We start from the raw sequence: 25,365 nt of genomic DNA, 5'->3' as shown, positions 1-25,365 counted from the left end.
GGGAGCCTCGCTGGAAAATCAACACCGGTTGCATAGTATACCTTTAAAACCAAAATACTTCCAAACATCGGATTTGAAATGTGATAAGCCGGACGAAGTTTCTCAATCTCCTCCATGTTTTGTTTTTAAATGACTCAGCGCAGGATCCTGTGGCCAGAAGGGCTTGTGACACAAGGCAGCGTGCGTCAACACATCCGCAGCGACATCTACTGGACTGGAAGTTGTATTACACTTGTTTTTGGCTGATGTTCACCAACCGTTCATGCAATTTTATTTATTCATTTTTTAAAATTAATAATCGATACTTGGCGTCAAGAACATTGCTGTTAATGCCGTTGATGTTGTAAAATAAAATTACAACCTCAACTTAACAGAAGCTCAACCCTGAAAACCTCTTCATTTTTCTCAGACGGTTAATGTGACCTGCTGACAAAGTTATGCTTTTGTAGCCTGATTAAGCAAATAAAAACAAATCTAATACCATTTTTTCTCTTTTTGACAACATTTAACAGTTCTTTTAAAATTCTAATGACAACTGGAGGTTGTATCACTTTTGATACCAACATTAGTTAGCACACTAGCTTCATCCAAATATGACAGTTGTAAGCAAACAGCATATTCTAAACACAACAAAGTCAAAGAAGCTTACAGCAGAAAAAAGCATAGATTTTTATCAAAGTTAAGGAACTCTAAATGAACGAATAACTTTAAAACTTGATTTCAAACAATCCATGATATTTAATTAATGATCTATATAATTACATTATATCTATAACTTGGTCATTTTGTCTGAACAGCTGAATGAAGAATAGCTTAACTGTTCAGCTACAACAGTGCAGTGGGTTGACTGTGAGGGTCGGCCAAAGTAACCTGGAGTTTTAGGCCTAGTTATATAAAAACCTAATTTTTACAACACAAGATGGCAAATCGATGTATTAAACAGCAGCTCTGCTTTTTAGGAGCATGTTTGGGATTATTTTGCAAACAACTAGTTCAATATTACATTTACAACATCTGGCAACATCTGGCCCAAATGACAACCAGAAAGCTGCAGGCAAAAAAGCAAAAAAACAGGAAGGAAACCTAAACATTGCTTGTTCTTTAGGGATATACTTGTGCACACAGACATTTGGCTGGATGGAGACACTGCAGTTACATCAGTGGAGGTCATGCTAGGAAGAAACACTCTTATGTTCTAATAATTATAAAATTAAATACAATACCTTCAATTTGAATGATCTGAGTATTGGCATTTATCATATAAGCTTTACATGAATTTATTTAGCCTTTTATTTACAACAAGAATCAAACTATGTTATAAAGTAGTTGTGTAAAGAGAGAAAGATAGGTAAGAGATGGAGAGAAAAGCCCCATTATATATTTACATATATAATATAATTTATACCTTAATATCTGTAAAACATCTTAGAACAAATAGTACACCGAACCATCCCTTTTGGAATAAGTATACTGTAAGTATCTAACCATTCTAGAGACAACTTTTTCACCAAAACGGTTCATTTTTCAAATATAACACATCCACAGAATTTATGGGTGATCGTTAAAGCATCACTTAAAGGAAAATATACAGCATTGGCTTTAAATAATTGTTTTATACATTTTCTAAATATACAAATATTTATCTCTGGTTATAAAGCTAAAATTACATGAAAGATTCTGCACTAATAGCACCTGCATAGCAGAGCTCATGCAGATCCTAGTCGATCCAAGATAGTTGAGAAATTGAAGCCATTTTTCAGTTTCTAGACAAAAAAAAACAAAAACTTCAGTTAAGCATTCTATAATTTGTGCTTCAGGAAGCAAAGCTTTCCTTGTGGACGGGAAAAGTAAATGGTCACTAGCGCTAACCAAAGCATCGGCAGACCTTGCAACCAGCTGGTAAAGAATACCGTTAAAGGTCGGAACGAGAGCTGGTGAGCGCGCCACCTACTGGCCAGAAGGAGAAACTTTTAGCCATCTACTTTAAACCAAAATACAAGACAAGAGAACTAGAAAACCAAGGACCAGCAGCTTCCAGTGAATATTGATACATCAAGACTCTGATTCAGCTTCAGTGATTGTGAAGAGAGTAAAATATCCAAATAAATATGGTGTTGAGGTCCAGAGGTCTGTCAACTTTTCTCCACCAGAGGGAGCCTGAGATCTTCCTCCTGAGGGCATGAGCCGACTTCTGCACACCTGCTCCCCATCTGCTCGTTTGGAGGCTTTTTAAGGAGGAGGAGGCTGACACTTCTCTTCCAGAGTGTTTTGCCAGTAGCGGTACCGGCAAAGGTTGAGCCTGCTCAACCCAGAACTGCTTCCTGATTTTGAACCCACCTGACTCTGTTTTTCTGCCTCTCAGATCCTGAAATATCTGGAGATCAGCCAACTTCAAGACAAAACTCTCGCTGCCTGGATTATCATGCCTGTGATCAGCCTGACGAACCAAGACAACCATCACCTTTTCTTAAAATATTGTCAATAAATCTCATAATTGTTTTTCCAGTCTCTTGAGTGTTTTCTGCATGTGGGTTAGAAGACTAGACCCTAACATGACATATGGAATCACAAACCAGTACCATTTCCAGAGCGTTAGAGTCATTGTGAGATTTCCAACAACAGATGGACATTTTTAACCTTTTAATTACAGTGAAGGATCTATGATGCTGTGTGTCTGTTTCTCCATCCTTACCCTTGGATTAGGTTTCATCTTGAAAGCTGACATGTGGGACATTTTTAATAAAAATCAGTAAGTCATGAAGCACAACAATCTGCAAGAAATATATCTTTTCTAAGTGAAATCTTTTGTTATTTGGCATCATTAGGCGTAATGTTCCAAACACGAGTTCCGACAGCCTAGGTTGATTTTCATAATGGGATATTCTACATGACATCAACGCTGATGGGATTTATCTAGAGATTCATTAAGATTGATTTCATTTAAGAAACTTTACAGAAAAACCAACACTAATCCTATCATTAAATAGAGAGCTGCCATGTCTAAATAATTGTTCTCCTTGTTTTACCCTCAACTTGTTACCTGCAGCACCTTGCCATATTTTCACTGTCTGAGTGAAACAAATGGGAGACAACTTTGATTAAAAGTTTTGGAGCGGCTGCGTAGTAATTTGCTCTTCTGATTGCAAATAAATATTTTCAACCGCTCCTGTCCTCCATCATTTTGTTTACCACAATGCTGCTTGCCTCTTAGCTTGAAATTTAATTTTATGGAAAACTGATGTGTTGTTATGAGCAAAATGTAAGTCAGGAAGGGTGTGCAGAATTCTGAGTGGTGGTGCAAGCCCCTTCTTTTGCCCATAGGTGAAGTAAGGAGAGAGAAATCACATTTTGCTTCAGATTAGAAAAAAAAAATGTTGTAGAAGACCAATTAAACCCTGGGGAGAGTAAAGCTCGCTTTAAAAAGCTTAAACATGTGGAAAACTGATATTGTCCGCATCTTCCACTCACAGCTGCTTTGAATTTACAAAGCTTCAGAGCGTGCTTAGCACACTGATGGGAACTTGTAAGGAAACTGCAGGTATACGATTGCTATAATATTACAGGGTGGCATGTTTGTACAATCTTTACAAATAACATATTTATCTGCTACATGGCTCCTTTCATCTCCTTTCCTTTAACACTCCTAAATAAACATTAGCAGGAAAAGTGACCAAAGATGTAAAAGGACAGGGCGAAATAACAAAAGATGGAAGCTGATAATGTTTTTGTATTATTGATGGAACGGCTTCAATGGTTGATTTATACAAAATGCTGAGAAAGAAAGATAATTTCATCAATTTTTTTTTCTTTTTAGAGGGAAACATCTTAAAAAGGTAGATGTTTTTAATAGCTAAGTTCACACTGCAGCCTAAAGTGACCCTAATCCGATTTTTTTGCCCATATGCTACCTGTATCTGATCTTTTCATGGCAGTCTGAACAACATGGAACCAGTGTTGTATAAAGTACTGAAATGTTGGAGTCCAGTAAAAGTATAAGTACGTCTCCAAAATATGACTTTGGTAAAAGTCCAAGTCACTGAAATGTTACTGGAGTAAAAGTCTTAAAGTATCTGAAATGTACTTAAGTAGAAGAATTACTGTAAAAATAGATGTACTCAAGTAATGTAGTGAAAAGTAAATGCAGTTTGAATGACATTTTTTTTTACATTTTAGTAAACTTTGAAGGTTAAATTCACTTAAAATAATATAAAATACCAAGGCCCCGTCCACACGAAGTCAAAACGAACACGAAACGCTAATATTTTCCAGAACGTTTCTCGTAAAGACGGAGACGTAAAATAAATGTGATCGACCACACGAATGCATGAAAACGCTGCAAAATGTACAGGTGCTGGTCATAAAATTAGAATATCATGAAAAAGTAGATTGATTTCAGTAATTCCATTTAAAAAGTGAAACTTGTATATTATATTCATACATTACATACAAACTCATATATTTCAGATGTTTATTTTGTTTAATTTTGATGATTACAAATAACAAATGAAAATCTCAAATTCATCATATCAGAAAATTAGAATATTACTGAAGACCAATAAAAACAAAGGATTTATAGAAATGTTGGCCAACTGAAAAGTATGAACATGAAAAGTATGAGCATGTACAGCACTCAGTATTTAGTTGGGCCTCCTTTGGCCTGTATTACTGCAGCAATGCGGCGTGGCATGGAGTCGATCAGTCTGTGGCACTGCTCAGGTGTTATGATAGCCCAGGTTGCTCTAATAGTGGCTTTTAGCTCTTCTGAATTGTTGGGTCTGGTGTATTGCATCTTCTTCTTCACAATACCCCATAGATTTTCTATGGGGTTAAGGTCAGGAGAGTTTGCTGGCCAATTAAGAACAGGGATACCATGGTCCTTCAACCAGGTACTGGTAGCTTTGGCACTGTGTGCAGGTGCCAAGTCCTGTTGGAAAATGAAATCTGCATCTCCAAAAAGTTGGTCAGCTGCAGGAAGCATGAAGTGCTCTAAAACTTCCTGGTATGTGGCTGCGTTGACCCTGGACCTCAGAAAACACAATGGACCAACACCAGCAGATGACATGGCACCCCAAACCATCACTGACTGTGGAAACTTTACACTGGACTTCAAGCAACGTGGATGAAGTGCCTCTCTTCTTTTCCTCCAGACTCTGGGACCTTGATTTCCAAAGGAAATGCAAAATTTACTTTCATCAGAGAACATGACTTTGGACCACTCACCAGCAGTCCAGTCCTGTTTCTCTTTAGCCCAGGCAAGACGCTTCTGACGCTGTCTGTGGTTCAAGAGTGGCTTGACACAAGGAATGCGACAGCAGAAACCCATGTCTTTCATACGTCTGTGTGTGGTGGTTCTTGAAGCACTCACTCCAGCTGCAGTCCACTCTTTGTGAATCTCCCCCACATTTTTGAATGGGTTTTGTTTCACAATCCTCTCCAGGGTGCGGTTATCTCTCTTGCTTGTACACTTTTTTCGACCACATCTTTTCCTTCCCTTCGCCTCTCTATTAATGTGCTTGGACACTGAGCTCTGTGAACAGCCAGCCTCTTTAGCGATGACCTTTTGTGTCTTGCCCTCCTTGTGCAAGGTGTCGATGGTCGTCTTTTGGACAACTGTCAAGTCAGCAGTCTTCCCCATGATTGTGTAGCCTATAGAACTAGACTGAAAGACCATTTAAAGGCTTTTGCAGGTGGTTTGAGTTAATTAGCTGATTAGAGTGTGGCACCAGGGGCCATCAATTTTGAACCTTTTCACAATATTCTAATTTTCTGATATGATGAATTTGAGATTTTCATTTGTTGTCATTTGTAATCATCAAAATTAAACAAAATAAACATCTGAAATATATGAGTTTGTATGTAATGTATGAATATAATATACAAGTTTCACTTTTTAAATGGAATTACTGAAATCAATCTACTTTTTCATGATATTCTAATTTTATGACCAGCACCTGTATGCCAGGCCTGTAAGTGGCGCTGTGGTGCCAAAGCAAAAATAGGCGAAAACAGGCAACGAAATGTTGGGCATGCGCAGTAATATTTATACATGGTTGCCCTGCGGGTCCATTTTCGTGGTTCAGTCAAATTCAGGTGCTGAACTATGTCGTCGATATTGCTCTGTTCTTCCTGGAGATATTCCAGAAGAAGAAGATTCTGTTGTAAGCCCGACAGCAGGGAGAGTAGCATGAGCAGCAACCATTCAACACAGTACGGCGCCATTGTTGTTGTGATACTGTGTCGCGCATGCGTGTTTAGAGGCGACGCTATGACGCATGCGTCTAAGAAAAAAAATGCGGTTAGAGCTTAAAGATGGAAACGCGAAAACTGCGTTTCAAAATCTTCCCACTCTGAAGGCTTAATAAAAAAAAGATAGTTTACAGACCCCCGAAACGCCGGCTTCGTATGGATGAGAGGCTGGTTTGGTGAAAAATTTGTGCGTTTAGGCCAGGGTTTGACTTCGTGTGGACGGGGCCCAAGTGTAGGATAAATTTAGACTGGCTTTGCGAAACAGGTGTATCCTTTTGGTGTTGATGAACAAGCCCAGGCAAGACCCTACTTTGTAGTCAGTAGGTGGGGTCAAAACACTTGCGTTTCTCTCGCTCTGTCGCAATTAAGTTTGTAAATGTAGTGAAGTAAAAGTGAAAGTTCTCAAAAAAATGTATACTCTTGGAAAGTATAAAGTACTCCAAAATATACTTAAGTACAATAGTGAAGTGTTTTTACTTCATTACTGTACAACACTGCATGGAACAGCATCCGATTTTTTCCAATCCGACCCAGGCCACTTGGCTATGTGGTCCTGAATCCGATACGAATCTGATCTTTTCAAATGCGACCTGTGTCTGAACGGCCAGGTCACATTCATCCGACCTTAATACCCGACAAAGGTCACTATTCTGGGTTTTGCTATGAAGAAACGGCAAACAAAAACAACAACCATGGCAGGCGATGATGCGGAAAGCAGTATTTATGTTTAACCATCTAGAAAAGATTGTGTTTTTATAGTTGGGAAAGATCACCAGATACGCTCCAGCACTACAATCATGTTTAGTTCTGTGAACACAGAGCACGCTGGCCTGTGACGTCATTGCGTCCTCTACTGCACATGCGGGACAATTGCGTTGTATGGCAGCAGTTCACACAGGAGATCACATACAAGTTGCATATATTTGGAAATGTGAACGGCAACGGAAAAAAATAGGATTTCACAAAAAAATGAGAATTGAGCATCAAGGCCTGCAGTGTGAACGTATCCAATGAGAGTTTGTGTAAGAAGCTGTCATGATCATGACTCTGATGGCTGACCTAATTGCTCTTTTCACTCACCTGCTTAACTCTGGTTACTAATTATCACTCATGTTATCCACCTGCTCCTGCTGCTTTATAGACGGTTTATTCCCAGCTATTGGGGCCCAGATCATTGACTTTGTGTTTGACTTTAGTTTAAGACTATTGATGAGGCCATAGTTCATATTCTCTTTCTCTGAGGCCAGTGCCGAGAGGTTTCTAATGTATCACAGAGTTCCTGATCATGTCCTGTCTCTTATCCATTGAGCTGTTCCTGTCTTGGCTCAGTGGAACAAGCTTGTTTGTAGCATTCCATAGTTTTCCTGTTATCATGCCTTGTTCTGCCTCTCAACTACTGGGGTTGCCTGTTCCTATCTGCATGTTCTGCCTGAACTTTCTGTTAGAATCTTGGAACCCTGAACCTGCCTGTTCCTGTTCTGATTGGAACCGCTGACCGGGCTACGGACTCCCGGATCTCTGATCCTTCCGGTTCATAACTGTTTCCCTGACCTGGCTCAGATACCTGCCCGCTCACAGGGGCTGCAGCATCTCGTTGGCAGTCCATCGGCTGGATTTTACCTAGCTCTAAGGAGATGGACTGAACTGTTAAACCGGGTTAGAGACTCACAAGGATAATCCTCTTCTGTCTGATTATCATGGTCACTTACCTGTTTTTCTCTCAAACCAGAGTTGCCAGTGATTAGCGGTGCCCCGCCTTCCCCCACAGCCGCCGCAGATCCACAGCTCTGCGTATCCTTCTGATTTTAATAAACGTTTTTTTTCAATCTTGCTACGGTCTGTCTCACCTTGAATATTGGGTCCTATGTTCTGAACTCATTACAGAAGCATCAGTACCCTGAGATTAAACCAGCTGGTTTGGATGTTATTTGTTGCAGGTTTCTCATATGAGGTTGTTTGAAAGGAAAATTTAATCTGTCAGCAAATTCATCTAGACGGGTTTTGTTCAGATAATCTGCAACGTCCCTGACTTATCTAGATACAGGTCATTTTAAGCATTGCCCTTCATAAGAGGTAAAATCTGTTTTGAATAATTTGATTTAAGGTACCTGCTTCCCATGCAGCAAAACAGCAAAAGATCACAACGACCACGACCAAACTAATGTTTGTGCAAAATCACCTGTTTTTTGGGGGTTTTTTGCATCATGTTGAGTACATTTAGGAAACAGGCATCAGATAGTTTAACTCATTTGTGTCTAACAGAGTCAATACCACTAAAACAGACTCCAGCAGCATAAAATGGTTTGGTTTGAAGTGCTTCAAAAAGATATTTGTGAGAGTTTGATAAGCAAAAGCAAAAGTTTGTGATTATTTAAACAACGTTGAAAGCATGAGCTGTTTGTAAAATTCTACTATTGAATAAATAGTGTTCCTCTGAGCTGCACAAATTCTAATAAGGTATTAGGGTTTGTTTAGTGGAAGATCCACGCAAATCTCTGTGTACTTATGCAAATGATGGTTAGCGCAAATAGTCCAAATCAATCTGCATCGTTGGTGGCATAAATATTGGTGGAAATAAAGCTCTCAACTGAAAGCTGGTGTTAATGTTGTAGGATGAAGAAAGGGAGGAAGGCAACCTGCCGTAATGCCGCTTTATAAAACAAAAAACAAACAGGGCAGAGATGTCAGAGAAGGTAGAAACGATCCTCTCATTCCCTTTGGCGTGAGCATAATATGTTCAAGAATGATTTCTCTAATTGAATTTATAAAGGCTATGGTTCTGGAACCATCCAGCTGAAAGAGCCGGGCATGCTCAGGTTAATAAGCTGGAATAAATTAACTCTGCCATGAAGACCTGTTACCACTGAGCTCTGCAGGTGAGGCCAGCAATTGGAGTTCTCTCTGAGGAAATATTTTTCTCTTGATCTCACTGATCATTTTTGCACCTGCTGCTGTGTTTCTGGTTGGAGCAGAAACCATAGCTAAACTACGAAGCTATAGGTGGAAATGTCCTCATCCTTTGGAACAAAATTACATCTAGGTATGAAAGAAAACCTAAGAAAATTAAACTGAATAATGTTTACACTGCAAAAACAATCCAGAAATAAGTAAAAAAAATTCTTAAATTAAGTATATTTACCCTTAATTTGAGCAGAAATTTAAGATGATCTGCCAATGGAATGAGTATTTTTACTCTTAAAATAAGATAGTTAGATAATATTTACTTGAAATAAGACGATAAAATAGTTTTTTCTTATTTTAAAAGGAAATTGTCTTGTTCCATTGGCAAAGTGTCTTACTTATCTCCTCAATTCAAGGAAAAAGCACTTATTTTAAGAAAAAATAACTTATTGAGATTTCTATTTTTTGCACTGTAGAAATTATTTTAATTATGTCAAACTGCTTCCCTTCACCAGTCAAAAAGGTGTTCATAGTTATACTCCAGTTATATTTTTTAAATTGATTAAATTAGCATTAGTTGCATGTTTATTTGTCTTAATATTTATTTTCCTTTTGGTGTTATTCAGCAGTAGATAGAAATTAGATTTTTTTTTTTTGTTTAACTGGTTCCTCTTTTCATTTTTAAGTTTTTAAACATCTCTTATTCTAAATAATTTTGTAACCATATGCCTTTTATGGCAACATTTTCAAACACATACTTCCATTCTGGAGATCACCCCACACTAAACCACTGCTATAATGTATCATATTTTAAAACAGCTTCAACCAGCAGCCCCCCCCCCTTATACAACTCCTTCCAGTCTTACCTGTCTGGAAAAAAGTTAGCTAATTATAAATTAAACTTTCTGTACAATGCAGTTTTATTTCCAGATTAAATGGAAAGTGTCAAAAACCCCGAATAGCATGAGTCAGATGAGGTTATCAGGGCATAAATTTGAAGTGACAAGAAGCAGCTGTTGGTTCAGGCCAATTTGTTAAAACTCTGCTGAAATCTTCTAAGCATAGAATCCAGGATTGTATGCATTCCTGCATGGCGGTGCTCGTCGTGGTCATGTAACCTGGCCTCTTTGACGTGGCGAGTTCTGTTTATGGTAAACTGTGCTAATTTTATGCTAACAACAACTGACGCTGTCTGAAAATCCTTGACGGGTGATTGAGCTCATGGATTTGGGAGGGGATCTACTGGAAGACGAATGCATGCCCTCCCTGCACAATATTGCATCGTATCCTGATGTGTCTGCTAGACTGATGAGTCTTGGAACACGACCCTGCAAATCCACTGGGCATTTCAAAGGAGGAAAGATGGAGCACGGGCCAAGCTCTGTGCAAAGCTCCCTCAGCATGATCAATATGTGCATATGTAAAAAGTCAGTGTACAGCAGAAAAAAAAAAAAAAAAAAAAAAAAAAAAAAAAAATGGGAAAAGGGACCAATACGTATCCCCGAGATTACAGGAGGCACATATTAATAGAGTGCATAATACACAGTGACGTCCAATATTTTATTCTTTTTTTTTCCTACTTGTTATCAGTGAAGGTTGTGATGCAGCCTTTAATTAAGAGCAGAACAACGTCTGATTATTACCTCATCATGAGCATTCATTAGATGCAAATGTTTTCTGAGTTAATATAAATCATCCTAATGCAATTTTTTTGGGTGTAGTTAAAGGAAGTGGATGCATGTCACGTGCTGAATAAGTCACTGAGTGACTGTTTTATGCATTTAATCCACTTATTTTTACTGACAACCCTTAAAAAACAGCCTCTAATTCACATCCTGGAGAGTTTATACTTTAATCTGTATACAGTGAAATAAAAAAAAACAACAAACAAGCTAAAAAATAAAAAGAAATCTACATTAGCCATCCAAAGCACTTCACTCCAAGCAGCAGGAGCCTTTTTTCCACCTCCTTTCTCTTCATGCAAATTGTTTGCTGTTGTTTATGTCAAACAGCCCACACCCCTTTAAGATTCAAAGTCAGAGATACATATCGCAAGTCATCATTCTTTTTGCTGAAGGAAGCAGCGTTGCTGACATTGCCATGTTGCATTACAGTCACACCACGAAAACAAGGGGACATAATCTAGGACAAGCTGTCGGGAATCATCGGAAACATTTCCAGCTAATCGACTCTGAGATGCAGAATTCCTCTTTCTCAGAGAGGCTAAGGCTTTCTGAGATCATTAAACAGGAACACGGGATGCAAACATACCAAACAACCCCTGCTCCGTTGTATTTGAAAGTCTGAATCTAGATATTAAAGGAAGAGACCAACTGACATCTATATAAATTTATTCTCCAAAAAGAATAGCATGCCTCGTTAGATAAAGGTTAGCCTGGCTCCTGTAGAGTAAACCTAACCTGATATGGTAAGATGTTGCACACTGCAGTGCAGCATGCTGTGTTTCTGTGTCAGCAGAATGAACACTGAGCTACAAAGCACTCATTACTGCAGCTGAAGTGCCCCTGAGCAACAAAAAAAAAAAAAAAAAAGCATTGCATTCTGCTCTGTGCTCCACTAGGAGGCTTGTGGAGCTGAAGTCCAGCCTTCAACCTCACCACTTGTTGACAGAGACGTCACTTACCGCTCTTGCAGATGGGACAGCACTGGTCGGGCTCGTACTCAGGATCCACGCACTCCGTCTGAGGACAGGCAGACACCGAGCACAGCACCTCTCCACTGGGCTCACACCTGCACTTTTCACATGGAGACACCTGGATAACAGCGACAAACAAGCAGAAAACCAACACGATTAAAGATAATTAAGTAGAGCTTAAGTGGGACAAAACAAGAAGTTTTTTACATCTTCCCTCCAAGAAAGTATCTTTTATGTTCACCTTCCTGCAAGTCAAGCTTAAAATCTTTCATGCCAGACTAAATATTACTACTTCAGCGATAGTTTCAAGGTGTTGCTTTATTGTACGTCTCCTGCAATTCTTTTTGCATCTCGTTGCAGTTGATGAAGCAGACTGAAAATGTTTTGTCATTGTCTCCTTTCGATCTCCTTTCTTTCATCTTTTCTCTTTTTTTTTTCTTTTTCTTCTTCTGTTTTTCCCTGTTCTGTTCTATTTACATTGCAGTGTCAATATAAACTGTAAAACTCCCTGCATAATTATAATAAAGCAATTTATATGCATGAAACAAGTGGAGCAGTATGGCAATTGCCATACTGCTACACTTGTGAAAGTAAAATCTGTTGGGCTCTTTTTGGCATCAAGACAATAATTCTTATTGCCACATTGCCAGACAGGACACTGTAAAAAAAATAAAATAAATAAAAATTTTCATGCCATTTCTCTACCACCTTTGCACAACTATAGTTTAAACATTTTTCACCTGTTTATTTGTCAAATAGCTGAAAACTAAATCAGAGTTTTTTTTAAGTAAGACTTTGTAAACTGCCTTGTCAAAAAAAAAATTATCAAGGATCGTGAACATCTATTAACATAAATGTGTTTGATCTCAATCCTTCCTTGGTAGCTCTGGCTGCATGTCTAGGATCGTCCTCACGCCCCAAGGGTAACTATTAATTTAGCTCCACCCTTCTTTCCATCATAAATAAAAAGCCTCACACAAAATGATGCTGCCACCGCCGTGCTTTATCATGGGAAAGGTCTGTTCAGGGGGCATGCAGCAACATTTTGAGGCGGGCCTAATATGCATTTTGTGCCCACCACAGCAGATTTCAGTGACCAACCTGACATTTAAAGTGGTATAGTGAGCACCAAACACACTACATAAAAATGCTCAGATCATGAACAGATCATGAACAGAAAGGAAGTACAAAAATATATATGTCTGGGAGACACATTGAAGAGAGATATGCTGATAATTTATCATTGATCCAAAACTGCACTGATATTTCTGGAAGAAATCCTGCTTTATGTTTTCTCTTTGCCTGTATAGATGGTAAATAACATCACCTGTGATGGTCTGATAAACCTGGAGACACCTGAGTGTAATGTGTTCAGCAGTGCCTGAAATAGCAGAAATGTGATTGTGTTGTTGTCCATGATGGTTAAGCAGCTCAGTTGGAGGTATATGGAGAGTTTTCTACAGACTCTCTATTCAATCAGCATGTCAGTGAAGGTGGACGGCCAGCTTGGAGTGGTAATCGGTGATACCGGGCATATGCCCGATGGGCCGCTACTAATTTCAGCATGCGAGGGCCGGCCCTCCTTGAATCATACCGGCCCCAACACTTCATCTCCAGCCAAAGCACCTACCTGTGACAGTAGATAACTTAAGTAGTAATACAACTTTACCTACCAAAATGATGCATCCAGTATATATACTGTATATAACCTGACTCCGCCAGATGGATTTGCTCCGCATATCCATCTGGAAACCTTCCGTTGAAGTAATTTTGGGAAGGGGCGAAAATACTGGTTAGCTGATTGGCCTATGTTGGTGATAGACGGGCCAAATAAACCAATCAGAACAACAAAGCATATGACGTACTAACAGAGCAACGACGAAAACACAACCACAAGCCAGGCTACTCTTGATGAAACAAGTCGGGAGAAGAGCAAAAACATCTTTTCCTCTGAGAAAAGCCTCCAGAGCAGTGTTTTGCTCTTCTTTCAGTGAAGAAATACTCTGTAATTCCGATAAAACTTGCTCGATAGCCACGCTAACGCTAGTTTCATCGGCTGAAGCCGCCATGTTCCTTAGACTGAACTGTCGCGCTTCTCGTTGCGTCACACCTCAACCCGCCTCAAAGCCAACGCTGATTGGACGTTCGTTTGGTGAACGGATCCAAATTTTCTTTAACGGAGAGTCTCCAGACTGATTTGCAAGTAAAACCTTGAAAGCTCGCGAGATCAGGATGGTCTCACGAGGCTAGTATATATAGCCCTTCCTTGTCATGCACATCCTTGTGACGGTTGGCATATGGTGTAATTTTCTATTTCTTCAATCTGTGAAATCCTTGCAACAAACTAAATTATAATGAAACTAAAATGCTTTCTTTAAACCAAACTATGATGTTCCTCTTATATTTGGCAAATTTATGTTTGAATATCTTGTAAAAATATGTGGTGCATGATGGGATTTAGAGGCTAACATTTACCATCTTACGTGCTGCCAGGTGGGGATGTTTCCCAATCTGGCACTTTAGGGTGGCCGTCTATGGGAAAAAAATAAAAATTCCCTGTGAGGCTTGTGAAGGTGATTGGTTGAGGTTGATTTTATTTAGAGGTGACAGAATAATGGAGGCGAAGTATAAATACACAAGGCCTTTTTTAGATTAAACTCTTTGGACTTTAAAGTTTGGTGCTGTCATCATAGATCAATTGGTCGATCGAGTGCGGATGCTATGAGGATGCTGATTATTTTATTATCAGCCTAACACAAAGTTTTTCTTACTTGGTCTCACTTTAGTTTACAACAACATTTTCACAAATCTTCTCGGCTGCACAACCAAGCTTTTCAACAGCTGAACAAAGAAAAAGTCAACTGCATTAAACTGCATACTGCTATAAAAAAAACTACAATATCCCTCCATTTATTTTACTGTGAATAATTAAACACTGCTATCACACACATATATATATACACACACATATATATGTGTGTATATATATACATATATATACATATACATACATATATACATATATATACATATACATACATATATACATATACATACATATACATATACATATATATATATATATAAATGTATATATAAACACACACACACACACACACACACACACGCACACACACACACACACGGTATAAAATAATATCTTAAAATAAAATATTATTTAACATAAAATAATACCCAAATAAAAAGAAATATCTATTGCTCATTGTTTATTTTATATATAAATATAAAATAAACTACATCTCCGTCAAATAAAAAAATGCCACCTTTATAGAACAGTTATACTTGTTTGTGTATATTTGGGCCTATTTTTGAAGCTCCTATTGCCAAAATAATAACAAATGTTACACAAGTCTCAATCTGAACAAAAATAACATTTGTTAACAAATCAAACAAAAAGTTAACAAGCAGATGTATGGAGCAGCAACACTGAACGCTCTAACGAATAAGTGAAAGCATGCACATGGCAGACGATGTCAATACAAAAAAAACAGAACACTAATATCGGCCAAAAATATCAGCCGGCTGATGGAACTGTCTACCTCTAATAGAAACGTGACCAAATGTGTTAAAGTTCGAGGGATGTGAAGGTCCCCCTAAGGATGTGTATCTAATGCTCCTGAAAACACACGAAGAAATAAAAATTCCCAGCTGCCTTTGTTGTTTAAGAAAGTATGCTTTCAACATCAGAAAGCTACATCTATCGGGGAGTCTCAGTTCTCTCAGCTTTATTGCCAATGAGCGCCTCATTTTTGAGAGGGCCGAACCGAGAATTGAACTACGCTATTCAATCAGAAGATAAGGAGAAATCAATAGGAACTGGGAAACAATAGAGAGATGCTTTCCATTTCCCCTGAGCGTTGACAGAATCGGCCATCCGAGTGTTTCGGTGTGTCTGAAAAAAGGGGGAGAAAAGGTGAAACAAAGGCTGGGGGTCGGGGGGGGTGTAGGGGGTACAGTTTGATTTACATTCAGTGCGTGCAGCTTTCATTTTGCAGCTGCTTATATGAAGTCATACACCTCTAGTCCTAAAAACAGACTCACTCTGCCAGCGCTGCTGCAGATTGCTGAAGCTTGTGCCTCCGCACGGCACTCCACTGTGAAAAATGGAGTGAGGTAGCACTTAGCACAATGCCCCAGAACGTAGCAATCAAGCATAAAAAAAACAGCCTGTTGAACCTCCCCTACACACAGCCCAAAGCCTGACGTATGCTGCTTTTGGAAGTAGAGCCCTCTGTTAGAATCCCCTGAGCTGAGACTTAACGAAGAGATGCCAGCGGGGCAGATTTAGAGGCAGATTTTCCATATTAGGCTTAACCATCTGTGGAGACGCTACATACATAAAAAGGAGCATTAGGGTTAAATCTATTGCCTCATAAAAGACATAGCACTGAGACAGTGGTGCAATCCAGAGTCAAGCTTCTTTATAAAGACGTGACAGAAGATAAAAGAGTAAAGACCTCAGTGATGTGTCTCAGTGTCTTTCCCAAACACCCACACGTATGAGTGTGCCCTGCAGAGCTGGAACATTATGGGCGCTGTAACCCTTTGGATCGACTAACTGAATATGGAAACACTCTGCTGAAGCTGCGTGGCTAAATTCAGCCTCCGGTAACATTTTGTGAGGGGGAACAAAAAAAAAGAAGAAGAAAAAAGCATGTGCTGACCTTTGCCATTATAAATCTGCCTGAGTGCTTGCTTGTATGCTGGAAGGCAAGGTTACTTGTTTCTGTGTAGTGCCGGCGATAAACTCCATTGATAGCGTGGAGCGTTTGGTCAGCAATTCTTTCGGGTCGGAGCATGTGAACGAGGAGGAAAAGCGTTAAAAAGAGCTCACCTTAAACTCTTCAAGCGAGGCGTAGACCTTGCCTCGAAACTCGCAGTAGTTCTTTTTCTCTTTGCACAGAGGGCAGCACTGACTGGTGTCCACTTTAATGCAGCGAGGGTGAACCTTGGGACATTCGGGCTGGGTGCAGAGAGGGCCCTCGTCTGTGCAGAGGCAAGGGCATGTTGAAGGGCCCGGGGTAAACTCCTCGCCGATGGCAAACACAAAGCCGCTCTCGTCCATGCAGCCTTTCCCTCTGTAGTCTGGGTAGGCATACTCGTCAATGGCATCCAGGGACCGGGCAACGTCGCTGGTGGGGCCCTCATCTATTTGGTTTAGAGCGTCCTGCTCGGTCCACTGTTCCTGGGATGTACTGACTTTGGACCCTTGTGTCAGGGAGCTAAAGTTCGGCCTGCTGAGATCCAGGGCAGTCCTGTTGGGGCCAAAGGTATTTCTTTCCTGAGCAGCATATTCCAGAGACTCCTCGGGGCCCTGCTTGTCCTGCTGTTTGTCGTCCCTGGATTGGGTCAGCGCCTTCTCAAGACGATCCCGGCTCACCGGTAGGGTCGCTATGGGATTGCACAGCGTGCCGCTCATCAGGAACCCAAGAAGAAGTAGAACTTCTGCTGCCATGGTAACGGCGCGCAGCATCTCTTCCCACCACCGGCAAGGTGGGAAAACACCTCGGCTCACATAACACAGTTCACATCTCAGGTGCGAGCCAGTCCATCTGGAAAGAGAAAATTAAACTGGGGTTATGCGCTCTGTACTCTGACACTTTTTATCCCAGCTTTGACTCGGCCTCGCTCAGCCTCTGGAGCTGCATGAGTCTCGTTTCGTCAAGCAAACAATCCACCGGGTGTGAGGAAAGCATGTAGCATCAGTGAATTGGATCATCAGGAAAAGAAGTAGACACAAAGCTCTGTTAGGAAATCGATAACGCTTGGTACTGTAACACTTCGCAGCATCAATCCGTCTCTGCAGTGTTAGAGTTAGGGGAAAATGGGCAATGAGGGAACTGAATGTCACCCTGCTAAGCATCTCATGGACAAGAGAGCTGGGATCAATATCTGATTCTTTTAAATGAATCACAGCCAATGGTACATAAAGAGAGATTGATTTGAAAATAGTGCATAATGCAGTTCTGGAAAGATAACTTTACAACAGCTCTCAGGGACAGAAGAGCAGCACAGTCAATTTCAAAATAAAAGCCAATCTGCTCCACCATTTTGTAAAATGTCACTTTCTAAACGACTTTCAGCACAGAGGATTTGACATACGCCGACTAAAAGCCCGCGGATCAGCTGCAGAGACTGCACATTTTTAAAAAGCAGTACGGTCGGTTTTTGTTTTTCTCTGCTGCTTAACTTGATTTACTGCAGCGCCTGGAAATTCAAATGCCTCCTATGATGCGTTGCTGTGTCTGGTGGCCTACTTTCATTTAATTCCTTCACACCCAATGTTTGCCGTGATCGCTGAGCTCCCCTTAATGGGCTGCAGTCAGTTTGACGCACAACTTATTTTGCAGAAAAAATACATTACTCTGCACAGACAGAACCAAACTATTAACTGCAAAATTGTATCTAAGCCTGTGAATGACAAGTTATTAACAAAGGACAGCCATTCCTAAATGGGGTCCCTATAGTTCCTGGCAGAAATGTTCCTATCTCTCATATCACTTGAAATAATGAAAACCTGTATCTAGTTAGAACAGACTTAATTAAAAAAAAGTAATTTAACGAATAGACCAATACAAAATCGAAGTAAAATGATTAGTGATTTTAAAAAGGTTATACAAATAAAATGCAGATCTTCATTTATAATCAGACTCTTGTATTCTCATTTTTATACAGAAAAAGTTCAGAAAGACCAAGAAGTAGTGCAGACAGGTTTTCACACATTTATTGGAAGATTTGTTTAAAAAAAACAACATTGCAATCCATTGTCTACAACCTATGGAGGTCTGGCAACCAGCTAGACCAGTGGTTGCAAACTCTAGAGCCTCCTGTATGACTCTTAAGACCTCTGTCACGAAAGTTCATGAAGGGCTGAGCGTTGTTTTCAAATATAAAAGTCATTAAAAGAAATCTATTTTAGCGTTTTATTTCTCCAGACATTTCTATGCAAATTGTATATTACATTTCAAAGAAACGATATATTTTAATTAAGGTTACTTCATTAATAGCATGGTATATGCTTCTTTCGATGCCATTTTATTCTAATTAGTAAATGTCCCATTAAAGAAAATGCATTAAATCAAAAACTCTTGTTCCTTCATTTAAAAATCTAAACAAAAATCTACAGTCATGCTTTTTTTCTGTGGCACTAAACACCCTTTTTGGCTTTAATAAAAGGCAAAAGTGTCTCTTAAAATGATTCAGGAAGCAGCCAAGAGACCCACGGTAACTCTGGGGGAGCTGCAGAGATTAAGAACTCGGGAAGAGAAAATTAAAGGTTGAACAGCTGTTAGTGTTTCATTTCACAAATTTGGCTTTTACAGAAGAGTGGGAAGAGAAAAGCAAGGGTTAAAGGGCAGAAACACATGACATAGGTTTCGAGGATTGCCACATGCTATGCTTAAAACACAACAAACTTTTGGAGTGAGATGTTCTGGCCATATCAGCCAAAAACTGAACCGTTTGGCCGAAATAAAAAAAAAATTAAAAACTACATGCCATTTAGAACTACAACCGTAAGACACGGTGAAACATTACGATTTGTTTGGAGGATTTTGTGAAGACCCAAATGCAGAGACTAACAGGCAGGGGTGAGTTCTTTAAATACCGTAAATTCTCTAATATTGGCCTGTATTCCAATAGCGGCCGGGACTCTAACATTGGCCGGTCTCGCTGTCAGAGGAGGTAAATAATGGCCGGTCTCTAATACAGGCCGGGGCTATAAACGTTTTTTCTGGGCATACCTCAACATTATACTTGTGGTAGTAAGTAACATACAAGTACCACAGCCCTGCGCAGCTGGACGACAGGCCCTGACTGCTGCCCGTCGGCGCGAGGAAGAGAACAGACACGCAGCAGAACAGGAGGAGCGTGAGTGATGAGGAGATTAAAGGGGGAGATGAAGAGGAGGAGAAAAACTGAGGAGGAGAATTAAACAGAATTGGAGGATTTTTTTTTTTTTTTTAGTTCAAACCAAGCGAGACATGGTAACTGTACTTTTTCAATAAATGAACCTAGTGTTTTATAGGTTCAAATAGACACAAAATCTCATTTTTATTCATTCCACTGGTAGTCTGTTTTGCTCAAATAGCAATAGAGGGCTGTCTCTAATTCTGGCCTCTATTCAATAAAGGCCTGGACCGCGATGCACTTGAGTGAAATAAAGGCCCGGGCCTATATTAGAGAATTTACGGTATTTAATGAAAGATCAGGCAACAAAAACAGGTATCCAAAAATCCAACATAAAAAGAAAACACAAACCAGAACCATGGAGACATCAAGGGATAACCATCACAAGGAGCCAGGGTGAGACGAAGTAAGACGAGGAACCAGCACTGAGGGACTGAACAGGGAGTGTATTTATGGCTGACTGAAAAAAAGGGCAGGACTAACGAGCTGATAAGGAGCAGGTGTGAGTTGGGCTGACGAGGAAGCCAAGGAAAAAGAAAACACAAGGGGGCAACAGAGGACAAGCGATGAAAAACCTAAGAAACTAAAATAAATCCAAAACACATCAATAAAGCTAGAAAAGAAACATGAAACTGTAAACTTAGAGAAAACCAACAGAACCAAGATCATTACACTTAACATAGGATGGTACTGGAAGAAAACCTTAGAGGCTTTCAAAAGGACTGCAATGGACTGGTTTAGATCTAGTTTAGACCTAGTCAAAGTCCAGGCCTAAATCCAGTTAAGATCTATGGCAAGAGTTGATGTTCACCAAGTTCTCTCTTTATTATAATTTGGCAAAAGAATAGAAAATAATCTGAATCTAAATGTGCAAAGCTGGTAGACAGAAACTACTTATTTACAAATTATTTGCAATTGTAATATAATAGCAAGGCAGTAATTTCAAAGCATTTACTCTGAAGGACAGAATAAAAATGCACTTGGAAGTAAAATATTTCAAAAATCTTGAATCATTTCCCTCTTTATGTGGATCTGTCACAAAGTTTGTATTCATAGCTAAAGAATAGGTGAAAGGGCTTAATGGGTTTCAGTACTTTAGCGTGATGCATGTGTAGATGCATCAAAGGGCAGCTTAGCATAAGGTGACCAGTCAGCAAACACATTTAGCTACATGGAGAGAAACAAAGCAGACGTCATGAGACACAGATTCTGTGTGAACGAAGCAAATCAGATTTCCTCCATATGTTTAAAGTGGCGCCTTTTGATAATAAAGAACCAGGCTTCATTCAAACGTCACTGCCATCACACCGCTGGTTTTTTTAGGAGTTTTCCTCTGAGCTGCCATGCTGGAGGCAGAATCCTCGGAGGCGGCGGGAAACAAAGAGGAAGCAGAGCGAGATGCATACCGATAACGCCGCTGCAGCTGAGAGGGACGGGGAGGGATGAGCTCTTGCCTCATTAGTAAAAGGACCTCATTTGTCTTTTCTCAGCCTCACCTCTCAACCCTAACAGCTGTTATGAGCTGTCACTCTAATACTGTCGCCATCGCCGCCACTGCTGCTGCTATGCTCTCAGGATGGAGCTCCGGGTGGCCCTCAGGGTGGTTGGCAAGAGGAGGTAAACTGGCCTCTGCAGCACGACGCTGACGATAAATAACTAACCGGTTTTCTCACGGCTTGTGTCTTTTTTAGCTTTGCCTCGTAATGGGAAAGCAGACAGTTTACAGCAGCTTCTTGTGCCACAAATTCATGTCAAAATGTCCCCTGAGTGCATGTTAGTGTCATGGCTGGCTGAGTAACAAGTTTGAGTAATGCACTTTAAAACTGTAAATTGGAAAAGAAAATATAAAACAGCCCACTTGGAAAATAAGCCGAGCACTCGACAAAAAACGACTTGTTGATCTGAAATGTGTGCTGGATCCAAAGGAAAAGATTACAGCTAGAAAGCAAAATGTTTTTTCTTCTTCATGTTTTAGACTCTGATGCTGCCAACCCATCACTGTCACCTTGCCTGTTTCATAGACACTCTGAATAAAGACAAGAAATGCTATTCAGAGCTTTAAAAATGTTATTTTCCTTTTAAATTAAACCGCGACTACGAGGCTGAGAGCAAAAGGTCTTGCCTTTACGTGTTCATTTACAGCAGTAGAAAGATGAAAACACGAGACGGATTGCTAATCAACACAAAAATAAGAAATAAAAATATGCTTTTATTGGAATTTTCAGGGGCGCTTATAAATAGGGCTTGAATTGATAAAAAAAAATGTCATGATCCATCAGTTTTTGCTTTCTAATTATTTTTATTGCACATTGTAATGTAAAAGGTTTAACCATAGGTACTTCTTTGTGTTTTTTTCTTTGCACATTTGGATTCGTTTCTGTAAGAATTTTAGTGGTCTCCTGCGCTTGATCAAAGAGTTTCTTTGTGTTTTAGTTCAGCTCCATCCGTGTGGATCAGTTCCCCTCCCAGTTCCTCTCTCTGCTTTGGTCCAGTTCCAAACCCACACAAATTATTTTTGAATGTGGGATTTTTTTTTTCCTCCACTGAATAAATCAAAACAATATAAATTCTGTTACTGCGGGGAAAAAAAGATGGATTTGTTCTTTACAACAGCTACCAATAAAAGTAGAGGTCAGTTTAAATGCTCGGCTCTGTGGAATAACTTCCTCTCTCAGTATATTTATCAAATCTTTGACTCAGACAGTCGCTTAAACTTTGAATGCTTGCTTTTAAAGCTCTAAATGGTTTGGCCCCATGGTATTTGCTCTTTTTACTGTCGGAGTGCATGACCGAGCCTTTAAACCTCAAATCAGCAGCTACTGGAGGAGGCTAGGTTTAATAGAGGTAATAGGGGGATTTCTGTGGCGGCTAACAGACTTTGGATAAAATAAGACGGATATCTGACCTGGACACATTCAAGTCGAGACTTTCACATATATCTGATTAGTATGGATTGTATTAGCTACCACTGTTATATGGAAGAGGATTAGGGCCACTGAAAAAAAAAATAAGTAAACTGATTTTTAAATTTTATTTTAGTTTAGTATGGGAAAAAAGTCAGAATTCTGACTTTTTCCTCAGAATTCTGACTTTAATCCCAGAATTCTGACAGATAACAAACATGTTAGCATCAAGCCATAGCCATGTCTGTTTTAGAGACTAGCTCTCTTGTTTGATTGACCTTCTGCTCCTCCATTAATGAGGGGACCCCTCGGCCACGTAAAAAGTTGCCTAATTCCGTCATTTTCCACCAATGTGTCACTGGCCACCTCAAACAACTCACATCTTTGTCAGTGAAGCTGAGTGCTCCACATCTCTTCCTTCACGGTGCCCATCTACATTAAGATCCAGAATTCTGAGATTAAAGTCAGAACTCTGAGTTTAAAGTCAGAATTCTGAGATTAAATTAAGAATTCTGAGAAAAAAAGTCAGAATTCTGAGTTTAAAGTCAGAATTCTGAGATTAAATTAAGAATTCTGAGAAATTCTTTAGAAGAATTCTGAGAAAAAAGTCAGAATTCTGAGATTAAATTAAGAATTCTGAGAAATTCTTTAGAAGAATTCTGAGAAAAAAAGTCAGAATTCTGAGTTTAAAGTCAGAATTCTGAGATTAAATTAAGAATTCTGAGAAAAAAGTCAGAATTCTGAGATTAAATTAAGAATTCTGAGAAAAAAAAGTCAGAATTCTGAGATTAAAGTCAGAATTCTGACTTGTTTCCCATACTAAATTGAAATAAAATTTTAAAATCAGTAAACCTTTTTTTTTTTTTGTTCCAGTGCCCCTAATCCTCTTCCGTACATCTTTTATATGCATATATTTGTATTTTCTGTTGTTTTTTATCTTCTTGTTATAGTCATTGCAATTTCCTCTGATTAAAGGGGAACGGCAGTTTTTTTACATTGACGCCTTGATTTTACGTTATTACATCATGTTCTACTCACCCATATGAGTTTTGTGTCATTTAGAGCTGTTCTGAGGATATTCGGTTAGGTTATATCTGTCATACTCTGTGGTCTAGGTGCAAGTCTGTTTTTTCTTTCTCTCCCTCCTCTGCAGGGCTGGACGGGCAGGTGCGTTCCATCAGAGCTAATTACCAGCCTTCATACGGAGCTGAAACCAGGAGGGCGTCAGTTCGTTTACGCTTCAGCGTGGTACAGACCTACTCCTTGTTAACCCTATTTTCTGTTCGAACTTATCCTAACCTCGTCCTTGTCGTTTCCTTCTAGAAAACCATCCAGTGAAAGACCTGGAAACCCACACCTGGGGATCTGAATCAAAAGACTCCTGGAACATTCTCATACCTGAGAAGAACACCTGATCCATCGGTCAGCCCTCCTACCTGTGCTCGCCTTCCTGTCCACCCTCCAACAAACCCAAACAGTAACCACATCAGTGAGTTTATCATACAGAAATATTTTCACCAATCCCAATGCTAAAGTTTTTCACCATCCTCCCTATCTTTCCCTGCAGAGCTCACAAGACCCCCGACCAGCTGAAATTGAATCTAGTTCATCTCCATTATTTCAATAAACTTTTCAACTATACCTACTGTCTCAGTTATTGCGCCCATTCAGAGTTACACGTTCAAAACATGATATTCAAGTGACGTCTTCCTATGGGCAACGACCTAAAGGCACAAACTAAACTGTTCATAATTTAGCATTTATGGTACCCAGCATTCATAACATGTTGGCGAATCACTGTCCCCCAGACAGGATATAAATATATTTTTTATATTTATATGTTTTTAAAAACAAAGCGGAGTTTGCAAAACTCATATGGGTGAGTAGAACATTATGTAATAACATAAAATCAAGGGCCCAATGTAAAAAAAAAACTTAAAGTGTTCCCCTTTAAGTTTTTGTTCAGTGAAATGTACACTATATTGCCAAAAGTATTTGCTCACCTGCCTTGACTCACATATGAGCTTAAGTGACATCCCGTTCCTAATCCATAGGGTTCAATATGACGTCGGTCCACCCTTTGCAGCTAGAACAGCTTCAACTCTTCTGGGAAGGCTGTCCACAAGGTTTAGGAGTGTGTTTATGGGAATTTTTGACCATTCTTCCAGAAGCGCATTTGTGAGGTCGCACACTGATGTTGGACGAGAAGGCCTGGCTCTCAGTCTCCGCTCTAATTCATCCCAAAGGTGTTCTATCGGGTTGAGGTCAGGACTCTGTGCAGGCCAGTCAAGTTCATCCACACCAGACTCTGTCATCCATGTCTTTATGGACCTTGCTTTGTGCACTGGTGCACAGTCATGTTGGAAGAGGAAGGGGCCAGCTCCAAACTGTTCCCACAAAGTTGGGAGCATGGAATTGTCCAAAATGTCTTGGTATGCTGAAGCATTCAGAGTTCCTTTCACTGGAACTAAGGGGCCAAGCCCAGCTCCTGAAAAACAACCCCACACCATAATCCCCCCTCCACCAAACTTTACACTTGGCACAATGCAGTCAGACAAGTACCGTTCTCCTGGCAACCGCCAAACCCAGACCCGTCCATCAGATTGCCAGATGGAGAAGCGCGATTCGTCACTCCAGAGAACGCGTCTCCACTGCTCTAGAGTCCAGTGGCGGCGTGCTTTACACCACCGCATCCGACGCTTTGCATTGCACTTGGTGATGTATGGCTTG

General features: G+C 39.9%; 1 protein-coding gene across 1 annotated transcript in view; it reads right to left on the bottom strand.

Annotated features, from left to right (window-relative positions):
• vwc2 (von Willebrand factor C domain containing 2) overlaps positions 1 to 25,365 on the bottom strand; it is an 84,286-nt gene that overhangs the window by 36,580 nt on the left and 22,341 nt on the right. The window contains exons 3-4 of the mRNA XM_038281399.1: positions 16,659 to 17,376; positions 11,792 to 11,921 (exon numbers count right to left, since the gene is read on the bottom strand). Coding sequence (XP_038137327.1) covers positions 11,792 to 11,921; positions 16,659 to 17,297 — 769 coding nt within the window. The 5' untranslated portion in view covers positions 17,298 to 17,376. The remainder of the gene's footprint in view (positions 1 to 11,791; positions 11,922 to 16,658; positions 17,377 to 25,365) is intronic.

Source organism: Cyprinodon tularosa, unplaced genomic scaffold (genome assembly GCF_016077235.1).
Source record: "Cyprinodon tularosa strain WSP-4 unplaced genomic scaffold, ASM1607723v1 ctg170, whole genome shotgun sequence".
Classification (NCBI taxonomy): Eukaryota; Metazoa; Chordata; class Actinopteri; order Cyprinodontiformes; family Cyprinodontidae; genus Cyprinodon; species Cyprinodon tularosa.
Note: the sequence above shows the minus strand (reverse complement) of the source record. Positions and strands in the feature narration are given on the sequence as shown.